The sequence below is a fragment of the Hyperolius riggenbachi genome, chromosome 1 (assembly GCF_040937935.1).
Source record: "Hyperolius riggenbachi isolate aHypRig1 chromosome 1, aHypRig1.pri, whole genome shotgun sequence".
NCBI classification, from domain to species: domain Eukaryota; kingdom Metazoa; phylum Chordata; class Amphibia; order Anura; family Hyperoliidae; genus Hyperolius; species Hyperolius riggenbachi.
In genome coordinates this window covers 528,873,357-528,897,818 of record NC_090646.1, presented here as the reverse complement: position 1 = coordinate 528,897,818, position 24,462 = coordinate 528,873,357, and the positions used below count along the sequence as shown (strand labels likewise).

Below are 24,462 nucleotides of genomic sequence, written 5' to 3'. Positions count from 1 at the left end.
ACACCCCAAGGTATTCCGTTAGGAGTATGGTGAGTTCATAGAAGTTTTTATTTTTTTGTCACAAGTTAGCGGAAATTGATTTTAATAGTTTTTTTTCACAAAGTGTCATTTTCCGCTAACTTGTGACAAAAAATAAAATCTTCTATGAACTCACCATACTCCGTACGGAATACCTTTGGGTGTCTTCTTTCTAGAATGGGGTCATTTGTGGGGTTCCTATACTGCCCTGGCATTTTAGGGGCCCTAAACCGTGAGGAGTAGTCTTGAAACCAAATGTCGCAAAATGACCTGTGAAATCCTAAAGGTACTCATTGGACTTTGGGCCCCTTAGCGTACTTAGGGTGTAAAAAAGTGCCACACATGTGGTACCGCCGTACTCAGGAGAAGTCGTATAATGCGTTTTGGGGTGTATTTTTACACATACCCATGCTAAGTGGGAGAAATATCTCTGTAAATGACAATTGTTTGGTTTTTTTTTACACACAATTGTCCATTTACATAGAAATTTCTCCCGCCCAGCATAGGTATGTGTAAAAATACACCCCAAAACACATTATACTACTTTTCCTGAGTACGGCGGTACCACGTGTGACACTTTTTTGCAGCCTAGGTGCGCTAAGGGGCCCAACGTCCTATTCACAGGTCATTTTGAAGCATTTGTTTTCTAGACTACTCCTCGCGGTTTAGGGCCCCTAAAATGCCAGGGCAGTATAGGAACCCCACAAGTGACCCCATTTTAGAAAGAAGACACCCCAAGGTATTCCGTTAGGTGTATGGCGAGTTCATAGAAGATTTTATTTTTTGTCACAAGTTAGGGGAAAATGACACTTTGTGAAAAAAAACCAATAAAAATTAATTTCCGCTAACTTTTGACAAAAAATAAAATCTTCTATGAACTCGTCATACACCTAACAGAATACCTTGGGGTGTCTTTCTAAAATGGGGTCACTTGTGGGGTTCCTATACCGCCCTGGCATTTTACAGGCCCAAAACCGTGAGTAGTCTGGAAACCAAATGTCTCAAAATGACTGTTCAGGGGTATAAGCATCTGCAAATTTTGATGACAGGTGGTCTATGAGGGGGCGAATTTTGTGGAACCGGTCATAAGCAGGGTGGCCTTTTAGATGACAGGTTGTATTGGGCCTGATCTGATGGATAGGAGTGCTAGGGGGGGGGTGACAGGAGGTGATTGATGGGTGTCTCAGGGGGTGGTTAGAGGGGAAAATAGATGCAATCAATGCACTGGGGAGGTGATCAGAAGGGGGTCTGAGGGGGATCCGAGGGTTTGGCCGAGTGATCAGGAGCCCACACGGGGCAAATTGGGGCCTGATCTGATGGGTAGGTGTGCTAGGGGGTGACAGGAGGTGATTGATGGGTGTCTCAAGGTGTGATTAGAGGGGGGAATAGATGCAAGCAATGCACTGGCGAGGTGATCAGGGCTGGGGTCTGAGGGCATTCTGAGGGTGTGGGCGGGTGATTGAGTGCCCTAGGGGCAGATAGGGGTCTAATCTGATAGGTAGCAGTGACAGGGGGTGATTGATGGGTAATTAGTGGGTGTTTAGGGTAGAGAATAGATGGAAACACTGCGCTTGGGTGGTTATCTGATGTCGGATCTGCGGGCGATCTATTGGTGTGGGTGGGTGATCAGTTTCCCCGCAAGGGGCAGGTTAGGGGCTGATTGATGGGTGGCAGTGACAGCGGGTGATTGATGGGTGGCAGTGACAGGGGGTGATTGATGGGTGGCAGTGACAGGGGGTGACTGATGGGTGATAGGTGATTGGCAGGTGATTGACAGGTGATCAGTGGGTTATTACAGGGAAGAACAGATGTAATTAATGCACTGGTGAATTGATAAGGGGGGGTCAGAGGGCAATCTGAGCGTGTGGGCGGGTGATTGGGTGCCCGCAAGGGGCAGATTAGGGTCTGATCTGATAGGTAAAAGTGACAGGTGGTGATAGGGGGTGATTGATGGGTAATTAGTGGGTGTTTAGAGGAGAGAATAGATGTAAACAATGGATTTGGGAGGTGATCTGATGTCGGATCTGCGGGCGATCTATTGGTGTGGGGGGGGTGATCAGATTGCCCGCAAGGGGCAGGTTAGGGGCTGATTGATGGGTGGCAGTGACAGGGGGTGATTAACAGGTGATCAGGGGGATAGATGCATACAGTAAACAGGGGGGGTGGTCTGGGGGGGGGGGGTCTGGGGAGAATATGAGGGGTGGGGGGTGATCAGGAGGGGGCAGGGAGCAGGGGGAGGGGGGGGGGGGATAAAAAAAAATAGCGTTGACAGATAGTGACAGGGAGTGATTGATGGGTGATTAGGGGGGTGATTGGGTGCAAACAGGGGTCTGGGGGGTGGGCAGGGGGGGTCTGATGGGTGCTGTGGGCGATCTGGGGCAGGGGGGGGGGGGGAGAAATCAGTGTGCTTGGGTGCAGACTAGGGTGGCTGCAGCCTGCCCTGGTTGTCCCTCGGACACTGGGACCACCAGGGCAGGAGGCAGCCTGTATAATACACTTTGTAAACATTACAAAGTGTATTATACACTTTGTATGCGGCGATCGCGGGGTTAACATCCCGCCAGCGCTTCCATATAGCCGGCGGGATGTTGCGGCGGGCGAGCGGTGACAGTAGCCGGCGGAGGATCGCGTCACGGATGACGCGATCGCTCCTCCCATTCCCTTAGAAGGACCGCCGCCTCTGTGGGTGAGTCGGTCCTTCAGGGCTCCACTTCCCGGCCGCCTCTGTGCGTTAGGTGGTCGGGAAGTGGTTAATACCCACGCACTACACGAATCAGGTCCATAGCAGCCACGCTATAGAAGTACTGCAGCATAGTGTGCAATATGCTTTAACTGCATGCCAGCAAGTCTTTGGATAAGTATTACACCAAGGATCTTGGGATTGACATATGTTATACGCAGCGCAAGCACACGGCACATCAATGGAACTTTGCATATAGTCAGCTTTTACTGGTACTGGCCACTGGATTCAACTGTATGCACCTTGTATAGTTCTATGACAATACCTGGAAGGGCATTATTACAGCAGGCTATTAGCCACTTCTATGACTCCCAGGAGTATAATGGACTGAGGCTGAATGCAGTTGTCCACCTTTTAGTGGGGAATCGGGTATTTTGTAGGCAATATTTGAATAAACAATTTATATGTGTCATAAGCAGACAGCTGTGGTGTTATCTGATTGCATATATTGAATTGGAACCACTGTATGGCCCCCCCTTGATGTGAGGGAAAGACACCATAATGATGAAACTTGAGCGCTCAATATTATTATTGGAATGCAGATTGAGTTCATGGCTTGGGGGATTAATAGAAATAATGTTACCAGGTCACTATGAATTTTTAAAGAACTAAAGTGATTTCAGCAGGGTAAATATGAAAGGAAATTAAGGCATTTATCAGAATCAATTTATTCAGAATCAATTTATTTCGGCAAGTAAGTTTGCACTTACAAGGAATTTGTCTTGGCAGTTGCTTAAACGCAAACACAAACAAAAACAATACAAGGACAGACAGTATGTATATTACAAGTCAAGTATGTGAGTATAGTGGCAGTAAGCAAGGTGAGAATTGTTCATTTTCAGTTCTGGGCTGATTACTTTCAAGTCTCAGCAGCTCTAGCATGGTTCAGCATTAAGTATGGCTACTGCTTGAGGAAAAAAAGCTGTTCCTGTGTCTAGAGGTTTTAGTTGGCCAGAATCTTACTCCTGAAGGCATGCGCTGGAAGATGGAGTGAGCTGGGTGAGAGGGGTCAGAGGCAATTTTGGTTGCTCTCTTTCTGCACCTGCTAGCGTAAAGATCCTGCAGGGAAGGTAAGCTACAGCCAATTATCCTTTCCGCTGTTCGGATGATGCGCTGCAGCCTCCCCTTTTCTAATGCTGAGCAGGAGCCGAACCATACAGTCATAGATGATGTTATGGTGGATTCGATGAGTGCAGTGTAAAACTGCACCATTAGATTTTTAGGTAGGCCAAACTTTCTCAGCTGCCGTAGATGGTACATCCACTGCTGCGCTCTCATAGAGATAGTGGCCGTATTGTTATCCCATTTAGGTTGTTTGAGATTGTGGACCCAAGAAGGTAGATGAGTAGTGAAGAAACCCATTGGTTCAGATTACCGCAAGTTGGAAATCAGTAGAGCTTGTATGATCCAGAAAACCTGGACTGACTTTTTTTTTTTAAACTGCATTAGGGCTGGAACCCACTAGAAAGATTTTTTGAGCTTTTAGGGAGCGATAGAGATTTCCCTAAACGCTCTGCCAATGTAAATAAATGTAAAAAATTCCACAGTAGCCATTGCTATTAGAAAAATCACAATTGCAGGACATGCAGCATTTTCGGAGCGTTTGCACTTCAATGTAAAGTACTGACGCGGTGGCAAATGGCTCATGAATCGCTACACATAGAAATTTGTGTTTGATTTTAAATTGCTGCAAACTGTAACAAAAATGTAATTAATTAGAAAGGACAAATCAGAATTGAAACACTAAATCGCCATCAGAATCGCTGGCAAAAAGATTACACTTCATCAAATCGCTAACAAAATCGCTGGAAAACGCTCATGAAATCGCTAAACCGCTAGCGATTTGCAGTGGGTTCCAGGCCTTAAGCAGCAAGTTTGCAACCCTCATCTGGGCCATCTCAGCTCATACTAAGGACTGCTAACTGTAACAAATAGTATTTGTGCAACTGCAGACACACCCACGGAAAGATAGGTTTGCAATAAATCCAGGATTGCCTGGATGGATTATAAATGCTTTATATTGCAGGTGTTGCAAGTGACGACTGCATTACTGCTATGTCACTAACCTTTTAGCAAACCTCTCTATGATCGAATATGACCTAGACAACCATTTAAAAATTGTGTAGTAGTAGGTGGCAAAAGTTTGCAAAAAAATTCAACCCCATTTTGTTGGATCATACATGCTCTACAATGCTTCCCAGCCTTTGTAAATCAGGAACAAAGGGTACCAAGGATTAAGGCCGGGGTATTACAGCAGTATGCTTCAAGGTCCGCTGCCATTCCTGAGTGGGCATGTGCCATCAGAAGAATGGAAATGCATTTACTTTTGGAAAAAAAAGAATTAAAAAAAAATCTGTTTGGATTGTCTGCAATGGGCAAAAAAGACATATGTAAACATATCCACAGAAAAGCATGGACTAGTTCTGCATGTTTTGCTCTGCTACAGCTAAGACAGGCTAGCAGTGAAGTTTAACCAGCCCTTATGAACTTTATTTTTTCCCCCCAAATGCTCCCTCTGCTGGTCAGTCTTGATGCTGCACACTGATGTACTTTATGTGGCTGTTTGTGAAACAGAAATTACGTGGATAATGCAGCTAAAAATATTACTACGGTGTATTGATAAGCAAGAATGCAGACAAATGTAGCAAGGTGAAAATTAAGTAGATGTGTGTATTACGGAAAACCATAAACCTCTTACTCCTTTGCCCATGTATTTATCTAATGAACCACTATACAGGGAGTGCAGAATTATTAGGCAAGTTGTATTTTTGAGGAATAATTTTATTATTGAACAACAACCATGTTCTCAATGAACCCAAAAAACTCATTAATATCAAAGCTGAATATTTTTGAAAGTAGTTTTTAGTTTGAGCTATTTTAGGGGGATATCTGTGTGTGCAGGTGACTATTACTGTGCATAATTATTAGGCAACTTAACAAAAAACAAATATATACCCATTTCAATTACTTATTTTTACCAGTGAAACCAATATAACATCTCAACATTCACAAATATACATTTCTGACATTCAAAAACAAATCCGTGACCAATATAGCCACCTTTCTTTGCAAGGACACTCAAAAGCCTGTCATCCATGGATTTTGTCAGTGTTTTTGATCTGTTCACCATCAACATTGCGTGCAGCAGCAACCACAGCCTCTCAGACACTGTTCAGAGAGGTGTACTGTTTCCCCTCCTTGTAAATCTCACATTTTATGATGGACCACAGGTTTTCAATGGGGTTCAGATCAGGTGAACAAGGAGGCCATGTCATTAGTTTTTCTTCTTCTTCTATACCCTTTCTTGCCAGCCACGCTGTGGAGTACTTGGACGCGTGTGATGGAGCATTGTCCTGCATGAAAATCATGTTTTTCTTGAAGGATGCAGACTTCTTCCTGTACCACTGCTTGAAGAAGGTGTCTTCCAGAAACTGGCAGTAGGACTGGGAGTTGAGCTTGACTCCATCCTCAACCCGAAAAGGCCCCACAAGCTCATCTTTGATGATACCATCAGTCCATAAAACCCTAGAAAAATCAGTCTAGAGATACTTCTTGGCCCAGTCTTGACGTTTCAGCTTGTGTGTCTTGTTCAGTGGTGGTCGTCTTTCAGCCTTTCTTACCTTGGCCATGTCTCTGAGTATTGCACACCTTGTGCTTTTGGGCACTCCAGTGATGTTGCAGCTCTGAAATATGGCCAAACTGGTGGCAAGTGTCATCTTGGCAGCTGCACGCTTGACTTTTCTCAGTTCATGCGCAGTCATTTTGCACCTTTGTTTTTCCACACGCTTCTTGCGACCCTGTTGACTATTTTGAATGAAACGCTTGATTGTTCGATGATCACGCTTCAGAAGTTTTGCAATTTTAAGAGTGCTGCATCCCTTTGCAAGCTATCTCACTATTTTTTACTTTTCTGAGCCTGTCAAGTCCTTCTTTTGACCCATTTTGCCAAAGGAAAGGAAGTTGCCTAATAAATATGCACACCTGATATAGGGTGTTGATGTCATTAGACCACACCCCTTCTCATTACAGAGATGCACATCACCTAATATGCTTAATTGGTAGTAGGCTTTCGAGCCTATACAGCTTGGAGTAAGACAACATGCATAAAGAGGATGATGTGGTCAAAATACTCATTTGCCTAATAATTCTGCACTCCCTGTAATTTTTGTAATCACTGCAAATGATATTAAACAGTGTTGACAAATTTAAGGTAGCTCTTTACAAAGTACATCAATCGCCATCAACAGGGCTCACAAACTGAGGTTCCCACAGCAAATTAGGGCCAAATCTGAGAGAAGTCAATTCCACTGCTGGTATGTTTTTGTGGGGAGAACATACCAATACCATGCAGTACAATGGCAGGGCCCTAATGTTTTATCCCCCGTGCCACCCAGTGTAACACAATGAAACATTCATAGCCATGGAGACATGCTGTAGCTTTAAAGAACAACTGTTAGCCATCATATTCCCCCCACAAAAAATACATATGCAAGTAGATAAATGCTTGCTCTACTTACATATCAGATGTAATGCACTGTCCACGTTTTGGTGTCTTAATTTTCAATTTATATTATTTTCCTGGCAGGGGCCATCTTGTGCCATCCAAGTTAAAGAATCCCCTCCCCCCCTCCCCGCACTGATTCAAAGCACAGTGGGGAGGATAAAGGCAGCAGGCCCAGACTCGCCTAATAATGTATCCAAGTGCTGGCATTCCCATCTGTTCTCTGCACTACCACCGGAGGCAGTGCAGAGAGTATAGAAGGGAACTGCAGCGCCTGGAACCATTATTCTGGGAGTCTGTGTGCAGCTCCTTTATCCTTCCCCAATATTCAGCACGGGGAAGAGGGAGAATTCTGTGGGCGGCAGATGCAGCAGAAAGGGAGCCCACAAGCCTCTGGAGGAGGGGGGCAGAGGACAGGAGACAGCCTCTGACCCCCCCCTCCCTGCGCACTAACGCGGCTGGAACAGAGAGTGAAGGGAAGAGCAGGCATCCAATCACAGCGCAGAGAGATGAGTGACAGAGGCTTCAGCCAATCAGGCTGATACAGCATAGCATGTCACTTCTCTTTTGCGTCTGTGTTAGTCTGCGTACCATCTTAGAGCCTGGGGGCATAGGGAGAGGAGCAGCACAGTAAGATCGATTTTAGAGTTTGGATTTGCCTGGTTAGCATCCTCTTGACTATTGTAACAGCCTGCACTAGAAAATTAATTTTGTATTTAATGCCTAACAGTTACTCTTTAAATGAAAGTTTTAAACCAAGATTCAACCCTAAGTGGAAATGATACTTTTGCAAATAACCCAATACCCACCCCTCCGTCATTTCCATGCTCAGTGATGGGAAAAACTATTTGCCCCCTTCCTGATTTCTTATTCTTTTGCATGTTTCTCACACAAAGGTTTCTGCTCATCAAAAACCGTTAACTATTAGTCAAAGATAACATAATTAAACACAAAATGCAGTTTTAAATGATGGTTTTTATTATTCAGTGAGAAAAAAAACCTCAAAACCTACATGGCCCTGTGTGAAAAAGAAATTGCCCCTGAACCTAATAACTGGTTGGGCCACCCTTAGCAGCAATAACTGCAATCAAGTGTTTGCGATAACTTGCAACGAGTCTTTTACAGCGCTCTGGAGGATTTTTGGCAGAATTTTTGTAAAAACTTTGCAGAATTGTTGTAATTCAGCTTTGAGGGTTTTCTAGCATGAACCGCCTTTTTAAGGTCATGCCACAACATCTCAATAGGATTCAGGTCAGGACTTTGACTAGGCCACTCCAAAGTCTTCATTTTGTTTTTCGTCAGCCATTTAGAGGTGGATTTGCTGGTGTGTTTTGGGCCATTGTCCTGCTGCAGCACCCAAGATCGCTTTAGCTTGAGTTGACGAACAGATGGCCAGACATTCTCCTTCAGGGTTTTTTGGTAGACCGTAGAATTCATGGTTCCATCTATCACAGCAAGCCTTCCAGGTCCTGAAGCAGCAAAACAACCCCAGACCATCACACTACCACCACCATATTTTACTGTTGGTATGATGTTCTTTTGCTGAAATGCTGTGTTACTTCTACGCCAGATGTAACGGGGACACGCACCTTCCAAAAAGTTAAACTTTTGTCTCGTCGGTCCACAAGGTATTTTCCCAAAGGTCTTGGCAATCATTGAGATGTTTTTTTAGCAAAATTGAGACGAGCCTTAATGTTCTTTTTGCTTAACCCTCCTGGCGGTTTGCAAAAAAAAAAAAATCGCCAGGGGGCAGCAAATCTTTTTTTTAAATTTTTTTTTTTTTTTTTTCATGTAGCGAGACAAAGTCTCGTCTCGCTACATGATAGCCGCTGCTCAGCGGCATCCCCCCAGCCCCTTCGATCGCCGCCGGCGATCGGAGATCCCGTTCAAAGAACGGGATCTCCCGGAGGGCTTCCCCCGTCGCCATGGCGACGGGGCGGGATGACGTCACCGACGTCGTGACGTCAAAGGGGATTCCGATCCACCCCATAGAGCTGCCTGGCACTGATTGGCCAGGCAGCGCACGGGGTCTGGGGGGGGGGGGGGGGGGACGACAGCTGCGGCGCGACGGATCGGCGGGTAGCGGCGGCGATCGGGCACTGCACGCAGCTAGCAAAGTGCTAGCTGCGTGCAGCAAAAAAAAAAAATTATGCAAATCGGCCCAGCGGGGCCTGAGCGGTGCCTTCCGGCGGCTTACCCCGAGCTCAGCTCGGGCTTACCGCCAGGAAGGTTAAAAGTGGTTTGCGCCTTGGATATCTGCCATGCAGGTCGTTTTTGCCCAGTCTCTTTCTTCGTGAACACTGACCTTAATTGAGGCAAGTGAGGCCTGCAGTTCTTTAGATGCTGTCCTGGGGTCTTTTGTGGCCTCTCGGATGAGTTTTCTCTGCGCTCTTGGGGTAATTGTGGTCGGCCGGCCACTCCTGGGAAGGTTCATCACTGTTCCATATTTTTGCCATTTGTGGATAATGACTCTCACTGTGGTTCGCTGGAGTCCCAAAGCTTTAGAAATGGCTTTATAACCTTTACCACAGACTGATAGATCTCAATTACTTTTGTTCTCATTTGTTCCTGAATTTCTTTGGATCATGGCATGATGTCTAGCTTTTGAGGTGCTTTTGGTATACTTCTTTGTGTCAGATAGCTCCTTTTTAAGTGATTTCTTGATTGAAACAGGTGTGGCAGTAATCAGGCCAGGTGTGATAAACCACAGTTATTTTTTTAACAAGGGGGGCAATCACTTTTTCACCCAGGGCCATGTAGATTGAGTTTTTTTTCTCACTAAATAATAAAAACCATCATTTAAAACTGCATTTTGTGTTCAATTATGTTAGCTTTGACTAATAGTTAATGGTTTTTGATGAGCAGAAACATTTAAGTGTGACAAACATGCAGAAGAATAAGAAATCAGGAAGGGGGCAAATAGTTTTTCACATCACTGTACATCGAGTCATGGATCCAGCCAGCAAACCGGCAACACAGCTGAATAGCCGTGATGCACCTCTCCAGGCCCAGACATGAATTCACCAGAAGAGATGCGGGGAAGGCAACTTTAAAAGGGGAGTCTGAAGCCTTTTTTTTTTTAAATAATAGATACTTACCTAAGGAGAGGGGAGGCTCTGGGTCCTATAGAGCCTTCCCATTCTCCCGTTGTCCGTGTTCCCCTGCAAGCTTCCCAGTAAGCAGTCCATGACAAAATCGGTTGAGGAGCTCTCTTCCGGGTTGGGGAGACTTCGGCAGTCTTCAAAAGCACTTGGGCTTCTGAAGACCGGCCACTCTGTGCTGCTCACACGCTAGCACCCTCACTCATGCGTGCGCAGTACGGAGCCGCCGCTCAAGAGCTTCCGAAGATTGTCGAAGTCTCCCATGGCGGAAGCTAAGACCCAAAGCCTTCCCTCTCCTTAGGTGAGCATCTGTTTTTTTTATTGTAAAAAAGGCTTCGGATTTACTTTAAACTAGTAGGCTGCGTTTGAGGACACTTGTAAAAGTAAAAAAATTTCCACTTCGAGTAGAATTTTACTTTTAAATTAAGGCAATGCTTAGTGTTAAAAATATAGATGAAATACTTACCATCTCTTATCATAATAAAGTTTTCCATCTTCTATTCGAGCTTCAAACCTCTGTGTAGGAGATTCAGTTTGGGTTGCTGGAAGATGTTCAGGAGTTGATGGAGATACTGCAGAGAATATACAAAAGGCAGCTCAGGTATAGTATATAGAGCTTTCATCACAATGTAAAAGAAACTGCATACAGATAACCAAGTGGACTATTACTAAAACAAAATGAATGTGAACTATAAATGATAATGTATGTGTCTACCCCTCAACCTGATGGTTGTATGTAAAGGAAAGGTCCTGGGCAGAAGCAGAACTTTGCAAGGGGTCAAATCAAACTCAGAGACTAATAATTTACCTGAAAGCTGATTAATCAGATGTCAGTTATTAATTAGGGATGGTCAACATTGTGTAAATACGGTAATTCCTAGCTAATGCAAATTTTTATGGAAAGTTATGCATCTTGAAAATAGACCAATCAAAATGCCGAAGCAGCAACAGCAATTGATTGGTCCATTTTCAAGCTACATACATTTCCATAAAATTACCATAAGATGAACTAAAGATTATTTGCATCTCATTGATCAATGCAACTGATTAGCATTGTGCAAAGTTGCAGGTCAGCCCATGGGAGTAAACGCTCATTGTACAGCAAAGGTCACGTACAGCACACCTGGCCCTTATCAAGTCTAGGTCTGAAGCACGCCAGTCAGCAGGACCTACAGGTCATATCTTCAATTAAGATTTATGGTGTCCTGTAGACTTTCAAGCTTAAAGCACACCTGAACTGAGAGGGATACGGAAGGCGATATATTTCCTTTTAAACAATGCAAATTGCCTGCCTGTCCTGCTGATCCTCCAATTGTTTTAGCCATTGACCCTGATCAGGTGATCTGACTGACGTCTGACTGGATTACCTGGATGCGTATTTCAGGTGCGTGATTCAGACTCAGAAGGACAGGCAGTCGGTTTGCATTGTGTGAAAGGAAACAAATATGGTTGCCTCCATACCCTTCTCAGTTCAGGTCTACTTTAAATGTGGTGTGTTTATTAAAAAGGAATTGCGTAGGCTGCTTTACAAGGAGTGTTGGCTCCTGCAGTTTGTCAGTTTATTAACTGCATGTTTTTTAACTGCAAAACAAATAGTCATCAAAAAAAAAAAAAAAAAAAACAAAAAAAAAAAAAAAAAAAAAAAACTTTCCTGGGTAACCTGCATTCTTTATAGCCAAAATTATTCAGTTTTGCAACTTACCTGGTCTTTTAGGGGATTTTAACTGTCAAAAAGAAGAAGGAAAAAAAAAGAAATCCTTAGTCAAACAGACATAAAAATACAACACAAATAAAGACAAATTAGCAAATAAACTATTTTTCTGTACCAGAAAGTTGCATCAAAGTGTTTAAAGAGACTCTGAAGCGAGAATAAATCCCGCTTCAGAGCTCATAGTTAGCAGGGGCATGTGTGCCCCTGCTAAACTGCCGCTATCCCTCGGCTAAACAGGAGTCCCTTCACCCCCAAATCCACCCGTGCAAAATCAACGACCAACTTGGCCGTAAATTGTGCTCTTCCTGGAGGCAGGGCTAACGGCTGCAGCCCTGCCTCTCAGCACATCTATCAGACACGCATCGCCGCCTCTCCCCCGCCCCTCAGTGAAGGAAGACTGAGAGGAGCGGGGGAGAGGCGGAGGTACACGTCTGATAGACGCACGGGAGGCAGGGCTGCGGCGGTTAGCCCTGCCCCAATGCGGAAGCGCTCCCCCGCTGAACAGAGGGGATTTGGGGGATCAGGGACCCCTGTTAAGCCGCGGGATGGCAGCGTTTTAGCAGGGGCACACATGCCCCTGCTATCTATGAGGTCTGAAGCGAGATTTATTCTCGCTTCAGACTCTCTTTAAAGGGGGACTCCAACTAAATCATTCATAGCTGGCATGTACTTATTCATGCAAATCAAATATCTGTAGGTTGTTTAAAAAAAAAAAAAAAAAAAAAGGCAAGTTTCTGACCAATTTACTTATCGATTACGTTTTTGATGTTCCTATTTATTCAGTGGTCAGATTTCCATGCAAATCTGTCTCTGCCCCCTCCAAACAGGCCATAGAGATGCAACCAAGGATGCTTACACACATCCAATTGGCCAATTTTATCACTTCCATGTAGTATGAGAGATTACCTACATAATATGTTCATAGTATTCAAAATCTGTTGGCCCACATACTACATGGAAGTGGTAAAAGTGGTCAGTGATTGGAAAATCGAAATGGCATGTGTGTAAGCACCCTAAAAAAGGGAAATCTAGATATACAAGCACATACAAGCACAGCCCTACACTCAGAATGAAAATTCAAACATTGATTTTTTTACTTGCAGTTTTAGACATTTGTGCATAGCAATATTTTAGGCAGGAAGTAAGTCTTATGGTACAAGAAAAATGTTCGATTTTCCCGCTTATTCGACCCAAATGATTGAATCGAAAGAAAGAAAAACAAACTATTATCACATTTTTTTTCTACAAAAATATGATCGGACATGTTGGAAAAATCTTTATATTCGATCTAATGGAATAATCGATTGAAATTCTATAATAAAAAAAAATGAAAAAAAAAATGACCGTGCCGTGTATGGGCACCTTCAGTCCTACTGTGGATGAGGTTTGAGATCACTTTACATCCAGTTTGACGTCATTTTATGTCCCAGCCATACCAATGAACGGGAACCGAGGCCAACCTGAAGTCAAACTGCTGACAAACTTATCAAGTGGGGCTAAAAGCCCAGTTACAATAGCCCTTATATTTCTTCTGTCACAACAGCTTGAAAAACAACTAAGCAAAGAACTATGTGGGCCAACAGCTGCTTGTAGTACAAGGACTGTATAATAGCTGTACACACACTTCACTAAAGTCGGCTGAGGTGATTATGACTGCCTCAGCCAATAATCAAGTATGCGTACAGCAGCCCCCGAACCCCAACTGCCCAGCGATCCATCGAGTGCATCAATTCAACCGACCGCCAACGTAATTGTTCACGCCGCTTCTTCGCCGGCCATGTGATGTCACTCACATCACTGCAGTGACATGCTGCCATGCCATACTGGCCAGCCCTGCGATGTCACCCAAGGGGATTGGTTCCCGATCCCCAACACAAGGCAAAGGTGTTTACACACCTTAAAAAAAAGTAACGCAATGTATACTAAAGAATGAGTGCTCCGAACATAATTACATCTGTTTCACCAGTTCTAAGTGAATATACACTGTCATTTTACAATTATTAGAAGTAAACATAGCAGCTGATCATGGAAACTCGCATACATTTTTCCCTAATGAGCCATCTTGAAGCTTTCTTTTTGGGTTTATAATTTAGTGAAGCTCTTACTTTGCTGGAGAAAGAGGGGTAGTAGGATTTCATTCACCACCTACAGAGTGGCGTAATCTGATCTCTACAATTATTCATATTTAAATCAGATCAAAACTGAAATGTATGGTGTACTGATTCATAGCCCCCGAGATATAAAACCTAATAAAATCTAATCTACAAATTAGTCTTTGCAATTTTACTCATTCTTTGTCCCAGTTGGGGTTAAAGGGGAACTGAAGAGAGAGGTATATGGAGGCTGTCATGTTTATTTCCTTTTAATCAATACCAGTTGCCTGGCAGCCCTGCTGGTCTATATCTCTGCAGTAGTATCTGATTAAAACCAGAAACAAGCATGCAGCTAGTCTTGTCAGATCAGACTTAGAAGTCTGAACCACTGAAACACCTGATCTGCTGCATGCTTGTTCAGGGGCTATGGCTAATAGTATTAGAGGCAGAGGATTAGCAGGGCTGCCAGGCAACTGGTATTGTCTAAAAGGAAATAAACATGACAGCCTCCATATACCTCTCTCTTCAGTTCCCCTTTAAAGGGAAGGTCCAAGCAAAATAAAAAAATGAGTTTCACTTACCTGGGGCTTCTTCCAGCTCCATGCAGCCATTCTGTGCCCTCGTAGTCACTCACTGTTGCTCCAGTCCCCCGCTGGCAGCTTGCCGACCTCGGAGGTCGGCGGGACGCATTGCGTACATTTTTACGCATCCCCGCTGGTGCAGGAACATTGACACATACATTTTTACGCGTTACTGGTTCAATGCGTAAAAATTTACGCATTGAACCAGCAATGCGTAAAAATGTATGTGTCAAAGTTCCTGCACCAGCGGGGATGCGTAAAAATGTACGCAATGCGTCCCGCCGACCTCCGAGGTCGGCAAGCTGCCAGCGGGGGACTGGAGCAACAGTGAGTGACTACGAGGGCACAGGATGGCTGCATGGGGCTGGTAGAAGCCCCAGGTAAGTGAAACTCATTTGTTTATTTTGCTTGGACCTTCCCTTTAATACAGCCATCAGATTGGTTAAGAGTACAGAGGTACAACCCTCTGCAGCCTTGCCCCCTACTAAACCCAAATTTGGAGGGCAGGGAGGGGACCTCCCAATCCACATTCTTGCAGAATTGCCCATGCCACAGTCCCGCTGCTTCACAAAAAAAAAAAAAAAAAAAAAAAAAGGGTTCACAAACCTATCTATGGAACCAGCAATGCTTGGTCTCTGAAATTTTACACCAAAGTGACTTGAGGGGTCCACTCCCTAACCTCTAAATCAGAGGTCAATAGGGGGCATGGTCGCTGAGATTTTCAAATTTAAATGTAGCAATTGAGGGTAACAGAGAATGCCCGCTTCTGCCCATGTCTCAGAAAAAAACCTATGAAAGCTTTAAACATGCCCACCAATGTCATGAGGCAGGGGACAGGCACCACTGAAGTCTTAGGAATACTGCCGAGGCAGCATGTCACTCAGGGAGCACGACTTAAAAGGGAAATCTTCAAAATGCAGGCAATTGCATTACAATTTGGGAAAAAAAGGTTAACATACCGATAATATACATATTATATTACTTCCACATTAAATGTTTGAACAAAATGGATCTCGGCAAGACCGTACCCTTCATTGACAGCCATTGCCGGGGTCCAGATGTGCAAGGTTGTGAAAAGTTTGAAAACAAGCATATGACAGCATCAGGTGTATCTCTGATGGAGGAAATACCCAAGGGTCTCTAAATAAAACACGGGATGTACTACTGACTTGTTTTTGTGTCTGACCTTAGTAGCAGGGAAAAAAGAGAAATAATAGGTCCCCATGAAAAAATACTTCCCACACCCCCTCCACGTACAAACTAGAGCACAATTACATACATGGTCACACAATTAGAGTAGCGCAATGTATGGAAAGTAACTTGCTGAAAGGTTAGGGGCAGGTTCCAAGGTCAAAGGTGTAGATAAGAAGTGTAGTTTTCCTCAGCACAACAAAGATCAGTATAGCTGGGCACTCACAGCCCATGGATGATGTACCGTGCATTAGTTTAGAATCTACAGTACTTTATCCTGTAGTCACAGCGCACTTAGAGCAGAAATGCGCTGTAAATGCTGCAGATCTTGATGTAATCCCGATATCCTGCAGGCAGCACTCTGCTCAGAGATGATGCAGCCAGTCTCCAGAGCCCCTCCGATCAGGTGATCACCCGGCTTCCTGCTTCCGCTGGCGGTGCGTTCCAGCATGGTTCCGATATTTATTTCAAGCCAGTGACAGCCTGAAGTGCTTCCTGGCTCCTCTGCTGCCAGTCCCAGCAATGTCTCAGGCTGCCCGCAGGATATTGTGATTACATAAAGATTTGCAGCATTTACAGCGCATTTCTGCTCCAAGTGCGCTGTGACCACAGGATAAGCTACTGTAGATTCTAAACGAATCCACGCTACATTATCCATAGGCTGTGAGTGTCCAGCTATACTGATCTTTTTTGTTGCGCTGAGGTAAACTACACTTCTTAACAATTACATACAAGAACTGCACAAAATCCATAAGTACATATGGCAAATATTGCAGTAGTATAAGGGCCATGATTTTAATGAAAATAATGTTAAACAATGGATTCTGTTAGGCTTTAGCATCAACAACCTTATTTATGGTTTGTGTGCATTCTTCCTTTTCCCAATTATAAAAGCATGCTCACATTTATAGACTATTTTCCATTAATGAAGCTTAGACCCTTACTTTATATTTACTGTAGTTGGAATAAAGAAGACCGTTTTTATAAGAGCCAGTAATGATTTTAGCTTACGGTTATTAAAAAAAATATTCATTTAAAAAACTTAACACCATGATCATGCTCTGTACTAAATTCCCAATACAGTATTATATTTCAACTGTAGTGACTGCTTATGGTGAGAAAATACACAGTTTAGTCAATCTTTAAAAAACACACCTGAACTGAAAGGGATACAGAGGCTGCCATATTCATTTCCTTTTAAGCAATACTAGTTGTCCGGCTGTCCTGCTGATCCCCTGCCACTAAAACTTTTAGCCATAGACCCTGAACAAGCATGCAGGTAAGACGCTTCTGAAGTCCGACTTACGGTAATCTAGTCGGACTTCAGTTGCAAGCTGCATGCTCGTTCAGGTACTACTGCAGCCAAAGTGATCAGCAAGACTGCTGGGCAACTGGTATAGTTTAAAAGAAGTAAATATGGCAGCCTCCATATCCCTCTCAGTTCAGGTGACCTTTCATGAACTTTGTAAAGTGCGTTTTTTGGCCATGCCACCGGGGTGTGGTTTGGCAATGTCAGTTTAGCAGCAAAAAGAAAAAAAGAAAAAGTTAGCCACAAAAAAAAAAAAATCAACATCCTTCCAGAATAATGAGACACAAATATTAAAGTAAATACTACTGTGATAGCAAATAAAATGTATAGCATAAATGGCATCATTTTGTTACATTTCATGAAATCTTACAACAAAAAACAAGCAGTAAAGTGTGAAGATAGCTGTAATAACTATGTACCTGTTTGCAAGGGATTTGGAAATCTTCAGCTAAACATCCTCTCACCTTATTTAGCGTTCTTAGATCTTCCATAATCTGTTCATCTGTAAGCAGGTAGTTAAGCTGGGGTGGAAGAATTAAGGCTCAACAAATAAATGTGCATAAACATACTGGGAAACATAAATAAATACATAAAGAAATAATTAAAACAAACCTCTCTTTAAAGCCTGAGTTCAGACACTAACTAGAAGCAACTTGTAATTCACATATTAAAAAATAAAATCATATGTTGGCAACAAAAGAGAGTAGAGCTCTAAATGAAGAATGCCAAATTTGTGCCCAAAGTGTCAATATTTTTTGTGCCCACCATTGTTTTCCAGCACTGCCTTGCTATCCTGGGCACAGAGTTCAGCAGAGCTTCACAGTTTGCCACTGGAATCCTCTTCTACTCCTCCATGACAACAACACAGAGCTGGTGGAAGTTATAGACCTTGCACTTCTCCACCTTCTGTTACAAGATGTAAGGCATTCATGCAGAGGAACAAGTACAACTTTCTGGAAATGGCCATCTCAGTCCCCAGACCTGAATACAGTGGTTTGCAAAAGTATTCGGCCCCCTTGAAGTTTTCCACATTTTGGCATATTACTGCCACAAACATGAATCAATTTTATTGGAATTCCACCTGAAAGACCAATACAAAGTGGTGTACATGTGGGAAATGGCACGAAAATCATACATGATTCCAAACATGTTTTACAAATACATAACTGCAAAGTGGGGTGTGCGTAATTATTCAACCCCCTTTGGTCTGAGTGCAGTCAACTGCCCATAGACATTGCCTGATGAGTGCTAATGACTAAATAGAAAGCACCTGTGTGTAATCTAATGTCAGTACAAATACAGCTGCTCTGTGACAGCCTCAGAGGTTGAGAATAGAGAATATTGGGAGCAACACCATCATGAAGTCCAAAGAACACACCAGACAGGTCAGTGATAAATTATTGAGAAATTTAAAGCAGGCTTAGGCTACAAAAAGATTTCCAAAGCCCTTAACATCCCACGGAGCACTGTTCAAGCAATCATTCGGAAATGGAAGGAGTATGGCACAACTGTAAACCTACCAAGACAAGGCCGTCTACCTAAACTCACAGGCCGAACAAGGAGAGCGCTTATCAGAAATACAGTCAAGAGGCCCATGGTGACTCTGGACGAACTGAAGAGATCTACAGCTCAGGTGGGGGAAACTGTCCATAGGACAACTATTAGTCATGCACTGTACAAAGTTGGCCTTTATAAAAGAGTGGCAAGAAGAAAGCAGTTAACAGAAAAGCAAAAGAAGTCCCGTTTGCAGTTTGCCACAAGCCATGTGGGGGACACAGCAAACATGTGGAAGAAGGTGCTCTGGTCAGAGGAGACCAAAATGGAACTTTTTGGCCAAAATGCAAAACGCTATGTGTGGAGAAAATCAAAGTTAGTACCTGCTAACGTTGTTTTGAACAATCCTTCAGGGCAAAGGTGAGACGTAGCTCCTCCCAGGAACAGGAACAGACAGCACTTCCCCTATAAAAAAGTCACATGGTTAGTCCACCCTCAGTGCGTTTAGCCAAGTACCGACAGGTGAACATTCCACTAACCCATAACCGTGCAACTATCAGACACAGACCATTAACACCCGGGTGGGATCGTTGCCCTGAAGGATTGTTCAAAACAACGTTAGCAGGTACTAACTGATTTTTTCCCACAATCCTTCAGGGCAAAGGTGAGACGATTAACAAGTAATACAACCTCAGGGTGGGACCACTGCTTGGAGAACCTTTCTACCAAACGCTTGGTCGTGTGCAGACATTGCATCAATTCGGTAATGACGGATGAACGTAGAAAAGCTTGACCACGTTGCTGCCTTACATATTTGCTCAGGCGAAGCCCCTGCATTATTAGCCCAAGAAGCTGCCCTAGCTCTAGTAGAATGCGCTTTAAATGAGGCAGGAGCCTCACTTCCATAACTCTGTAAGCTTCTATAATAGCTAACCTAATTCAATTAGCTATAGTAGATTTAGAAGCTCTCTGACCTACAGTTTTCCCTGAAAATAAAACAAAGAATCTGTCTTCCTGACATCTGAAATTCTGTTCAAATATTCCAGAACACATCTTCTAACATCTAATGAGTGAAAAATCCTCTCTTTTCCACACTTTAGATTCACAAAGAAAGTAGGCAAAATAATATCCTGCGAAACCTAGACATAACCTTCGGACAAAACTCTGGATATGTCTGTAACACTAATGTATCCTGAAAGTAAGGACTTTTCATAGACAAAGCTTGTAGCTCACTGACCCTTCTGGCTGTAGTGATGACTACTAAAAAATACTGTTTTTAAATGTAAGATATCTAAAAACTGTCCTTAAGAGGCTCTAAGGAACCTTTGGACAGTCCCTTTAAAACCACGGATAATCCGAAGGAGAAACGTATGGTTTATAAACTGGCAGTTTCCTAGAAAAAGCCTTCAGAAACCTCACTATCAAAAGGAGAGAAAGACAAGGGGATAACTGAAAAAGCAGATAAAGCAGCAATCTGCACTTTAAGCGTACTTACAGAAACCTTTTTATCCCAACCCTCCTGAAGAAAATCCAGGACTGCTGGAACTGACAGGCTATCAAACTTAAAGCCTGACAGCCAAAGATGGAACGTTTTCCAGTATTTCAAGTAGATCTTCCTAGTAACTTCTTTACGGATACCAATCAATGTAGAGGCTGCCTTGTCAGATACTCCCAATTTTTTGAGTAAGGATCCAGACTGACAGATTCAATCTGCCTGGATGTGGATGCCACAGGTTCCCTTGCAGCAGCAGATCTGGCCTGCAAGGAAGTCTCCAAGGGTCCCCTAAGGTGCAATCAAAATCATCCGATTTTGACAACCTCTTGCTGATAACTGCCGGAATCAAATTGAGAGGAGGAAATGCATACCGAAGTGGAAAGTTCCACTCCTGAATGAATGCAGTCACCCCCAGATATATGCTCTCTTGGATTGAGGAAGAAACTCTGAATCTGGGCATGGTCTTCTGTTGTGAACAGATTGATTGACTGTGTTCCCCATCGTTTTGTGATGTCTGGGAACACCTCTCTCTGTTTAGAGACCACTCTGATGACAGAATCCTGCTTCTGCTCAGTTTGTCTGCCTCTATATTGAGTGTTCCCTCGAGACGAACAGCTCTCAAGGATATCACATTCTTTTCTGCCCAGGACAAGATCTCCTCCACTTCTTCTTGCAACAACAGGGATCTCGTGCCTCCCTGTTTGTTGACAAAACGCTACTGCCGTAACATTGTCAGAGTGGATCAGAACATTGGACTGTGACAGTATCGATTGCGCCTGAAATAAGGCCCGCTTTACTGCCCTTAATTCCCTCCAGTTGGATGACCTCAGTCTCCAGTTCTGTCCACTTCCCTTGAAAGGCTCTGTGAGCTATACGAGCTCTCCAGCCCCAAGCGCTTGCATCCGTAGTAATTACCTTGTCTACAGGCTCCTTCCAAAGCCTTCCCTTCACAAGGTTGGATTCCTCCAACCACCACTGCAGAGACAACACCACAGTTTGAGGAATTGTGAATTTGAAATCTTATGTTTATGGATGACCGTCCCAATTTCCTAGAAGGAAACTCTGCAACTTCCTGATGTGCGCCAGTGCCCAGGGTACTGCCACCATTGTGGATGATATCAATCCCAGCACAGACAAAATCATCCTTAGGGAAACCTTGTCTTCCTTCTGTAATGATTTCACTGCCAAAATTTATCTTTAGGATATTTTCCGGAGGAAAGAAAATCCTCTGTTTTAATGAATCCACTAGCATGCCTAGAAAAGGTGTTTTCTGACTTGGAATCAAAGAGTACTTCTCTAGGTTGATAATCCAACCTAGGGATGGATCGGAGATGTTCCGATACCAAAATGGTTTGTCAGTTGATCTGCTGAACTTCCGAGAATAAGCAAGTCGTCTAAACATGGAATGATTAAAATCGACTGCTCTCTTAACGGAATCAATGCTTCTCCCAGCATCTTTGTGAACACTCTTGGGGCAGAAGTGATCCCAAACGAAAGGCAAACAAACTGGTAGTGTTCTACCCTCCTATTTACTCCAACTGCAAATTTTAGGAATTTTTGCGATTTTAGGTGAATGCCAATATGCATCTCTTAGATCGAGAGATGCCATAAAGGCCCCTGGAAACAGCAGCTCCCTTACTGAAAAAATGGATTCCATCCGAACTTTTTCTGTCTCATAACAGGTTAAGTCTTTTTAGGTTCAGAATCAGGCGGAACTTGCCCGACGACTTTTTACTACAAAAATAGTGAAACAGAAGCTTTGCTTTTGTTCCTTTACTGGCACTGGATACAGACTAACCAGCAAGCTCATGGTGACCCAGAACTCAGAGTGTGTAAGAGGCTACAATGGTCCTAAAAGCCCTCTTACTAAAATGCTAAGCAAAAAAGTTTGCTTTCTTAAAACAGAAAGAATTTGCAATAATTCAGGTTGGAATGAGCTTGAGATGTCTCCCAGGCACCACTGCTGAATATATGCAAATTAACCATCGTTACCCTTAGCAGCTACACACCGCTGGAATGCAATGATGTGTCAGCTTGTTAACTTGTACAGAGCCCTAATAATCCAACATGCATACAGACTGTTTCTGATTGTTTGATCCGGCACAGGATGAAATGCATTCTGTTTTAGCATGTTTTGCAATATACTCAAAATTTCTGGAAACAGAGTGGGATCTCCTGGGGCCTTTGAGACCACAAATCTTGACGATGGATGGAGCGCAAACTATTTGGTAACCAAACTTTATTGTTCGCCAAATAAACGGGCTTTTTGCCCCTTTTGCCCACCTGAGAGAGAAACATCTTAAGGCTCATACACACATCAGACCATAGTCTTTGGAAAATGAAAGATCACAGACCAATTTTACCCCCTTCCATGTAGTATGAGAGCCATACTCTACACAGTCTTTTCTATGGAGCTGAACTCCACATCAGAAAAAAATCTTTGCAAGATGCTGCACACACAGATGCTGTACAGACACAAAAGATCAGTATTTGCAAAAGATCTGTTCCTGCCAAAAATCCGTTCCTGCAAATTGCAATGATAGTCTATGAGATCTGCAGATCATCATACACACATGATTTAACTGACATTCATCTGCAGATCAGATCCACCAGGATGGATTTTCAGATCTGCAGATGATTGCTTGATCTGCAGATGAATGTCAGTTAAATCATGTGTGTATATAGTTACATAGTTACATAGTTATTTTGGTTGAAAAAAGACATACGTCCATCGAGTTCAACCAGTATAAAGTACAACACCAGCCTGCTCCCTCACATATCCCTGTTGATCCAGAGGAAGGCGAAAAAACCCTTACAAGGCATGGTCCAATTAGCCCCTAAAGGGAAAAATTCCTTCCCGACTCCAGATGGCAATCAGATAAAATCAGATGAAATCCCTGGATCAACATCATTAGGCATTACCTAGTAATTGTAGCCATGGATGTCTTTCAACGCAAGGAAAGCATCTAAGCCCCCTTTAAATGCAGGTATAGAGTTTGCCATAACGACTTCCTGTGGCAATGCATTCCACATCTTAATCACTCTTGTGTATGATGATCTACAGATCTCATAGACTATCATTGCAATTTGCAGGAATGGATTTTTGGCAGGAACAGATCTTTTGCAGATACTGATCTTTTGTGTCTGTACAGCATTTTCTGATGTGGAGTACAACTCCATAGAAAAGACTGTGTAGAGTATGGCTCTCATACTACATGAAGGGTGGTAAGATTGGTCTGTGATCTTTCATTTTCCAAAGACTATAGTCTGATGTGTGTATGAGCCTTTAGCCTCCCTGGCGGTTAATTTTTTTGCCAAATTGGCAAAAATCCTTTTTTTTTTTATTTATTTTTTTGTTTCATGTAAAGCTACCAGAGTGGTAGCTACATGAAACACCACTAGAGGGCGCATGTGGCCCTCTAGTGCGATCGTCGCCGGCATCTATAGCAAACAGGGGAACGCGTATATAACGCGTTCCCCTGTTTGGCTTCTCCTGTTGCCATGGCGACGATCGGGATGACGTCATCCGATGTCCTGACGTCAGGCACACCCGATCCAGCCCATAGCGCTGCCCGGAACTCATTGGTCCGGGCAGCGCAGGGCTCTGGCGGGGGGGCCCTCTTTCGCCGCTGCGTGCGGCCGATCGCCGCACAGCGGCGGCGATCAAGCTGTGCGCGCGGCTAGCAAAGTGCTGGCTGCGCGCACAGCACTTTACAGCATAAAAAAAATCGCCCCACCAGGGGCTGAGATCTCCCCCTGCGCGGCATAGCCCGAGCTCAGCTCGGGCTTACCGCCAGGGAGGTTAGCCTTCCCCCACCGCCTGACACGAGTCATTGGGATTTTGACTGGGTCTTCGGAGCTTTATATTTAAAGCCCCTTTTCCCAGACTTGTCAGAAGTCCACTTTCTGCCTTTTCTCTGATCTTTAGAGGCATCTTTTTGATCACACAAAAAAACTTTAGTTGCAACAGCTTTTTTCTTTTTAGGAAAAAATTTTTTTTTGATTTGTTCGATGTACTTTCCAAAGCTGATCATTAATTTCAGCAGTGGGTGTAAACCTAATTGCCTCAGCCGAGGAATCGGCTAAATATGCAGCAGATTTAATGAGAATCGCAATAGAATTCAACAAATGCTCAACAGGTGCCAGTATATTAGCTCTGAGCTGATTAATCCACAGCTCCAAAGCTCTGACCACACATGTAGAGGCAACAGCCGGCCTAAACATAGCC

The 24,462-nt window shown here is 43.6% G+C and overlaps 1 protein-coding gene across 2 annotated transcripts in view; it reads right to left on the bottom strand.

Moving 5' to 3' along the window:
* Positions 1-24,462, bottom strand: part of SUDS3 (SDS3 homolog, SIN3A corepressor complex component) — a 69,825-nt gene that overhangs the window by 5,904 nt on the left and 39,459 nt on the right. Inside the window, exons 8-10 of one of the 2 annotated variants that reach the window (XM_068246274.1) lie at positions 17,665-17,771; positions 12,063-12,084; positions 10,827-10,932 (exon numbers count right to left, since the gene is read on the bottom strand). In XM_068246274.1, coding sequence (XP_068102375.1) covers positions 10,827-10,932; positions 12,063-12,084; positions 17,665-17,771 — 235 coding nt within the window. The remainder of the gene's footprint in view (positions 1-10,826; positions 10,933-12,062; positions 12,085-17,664; positions 17,772-24,462) is intronic. The other variant, XM_068246282.1, reaches the window with a different exon arrangement.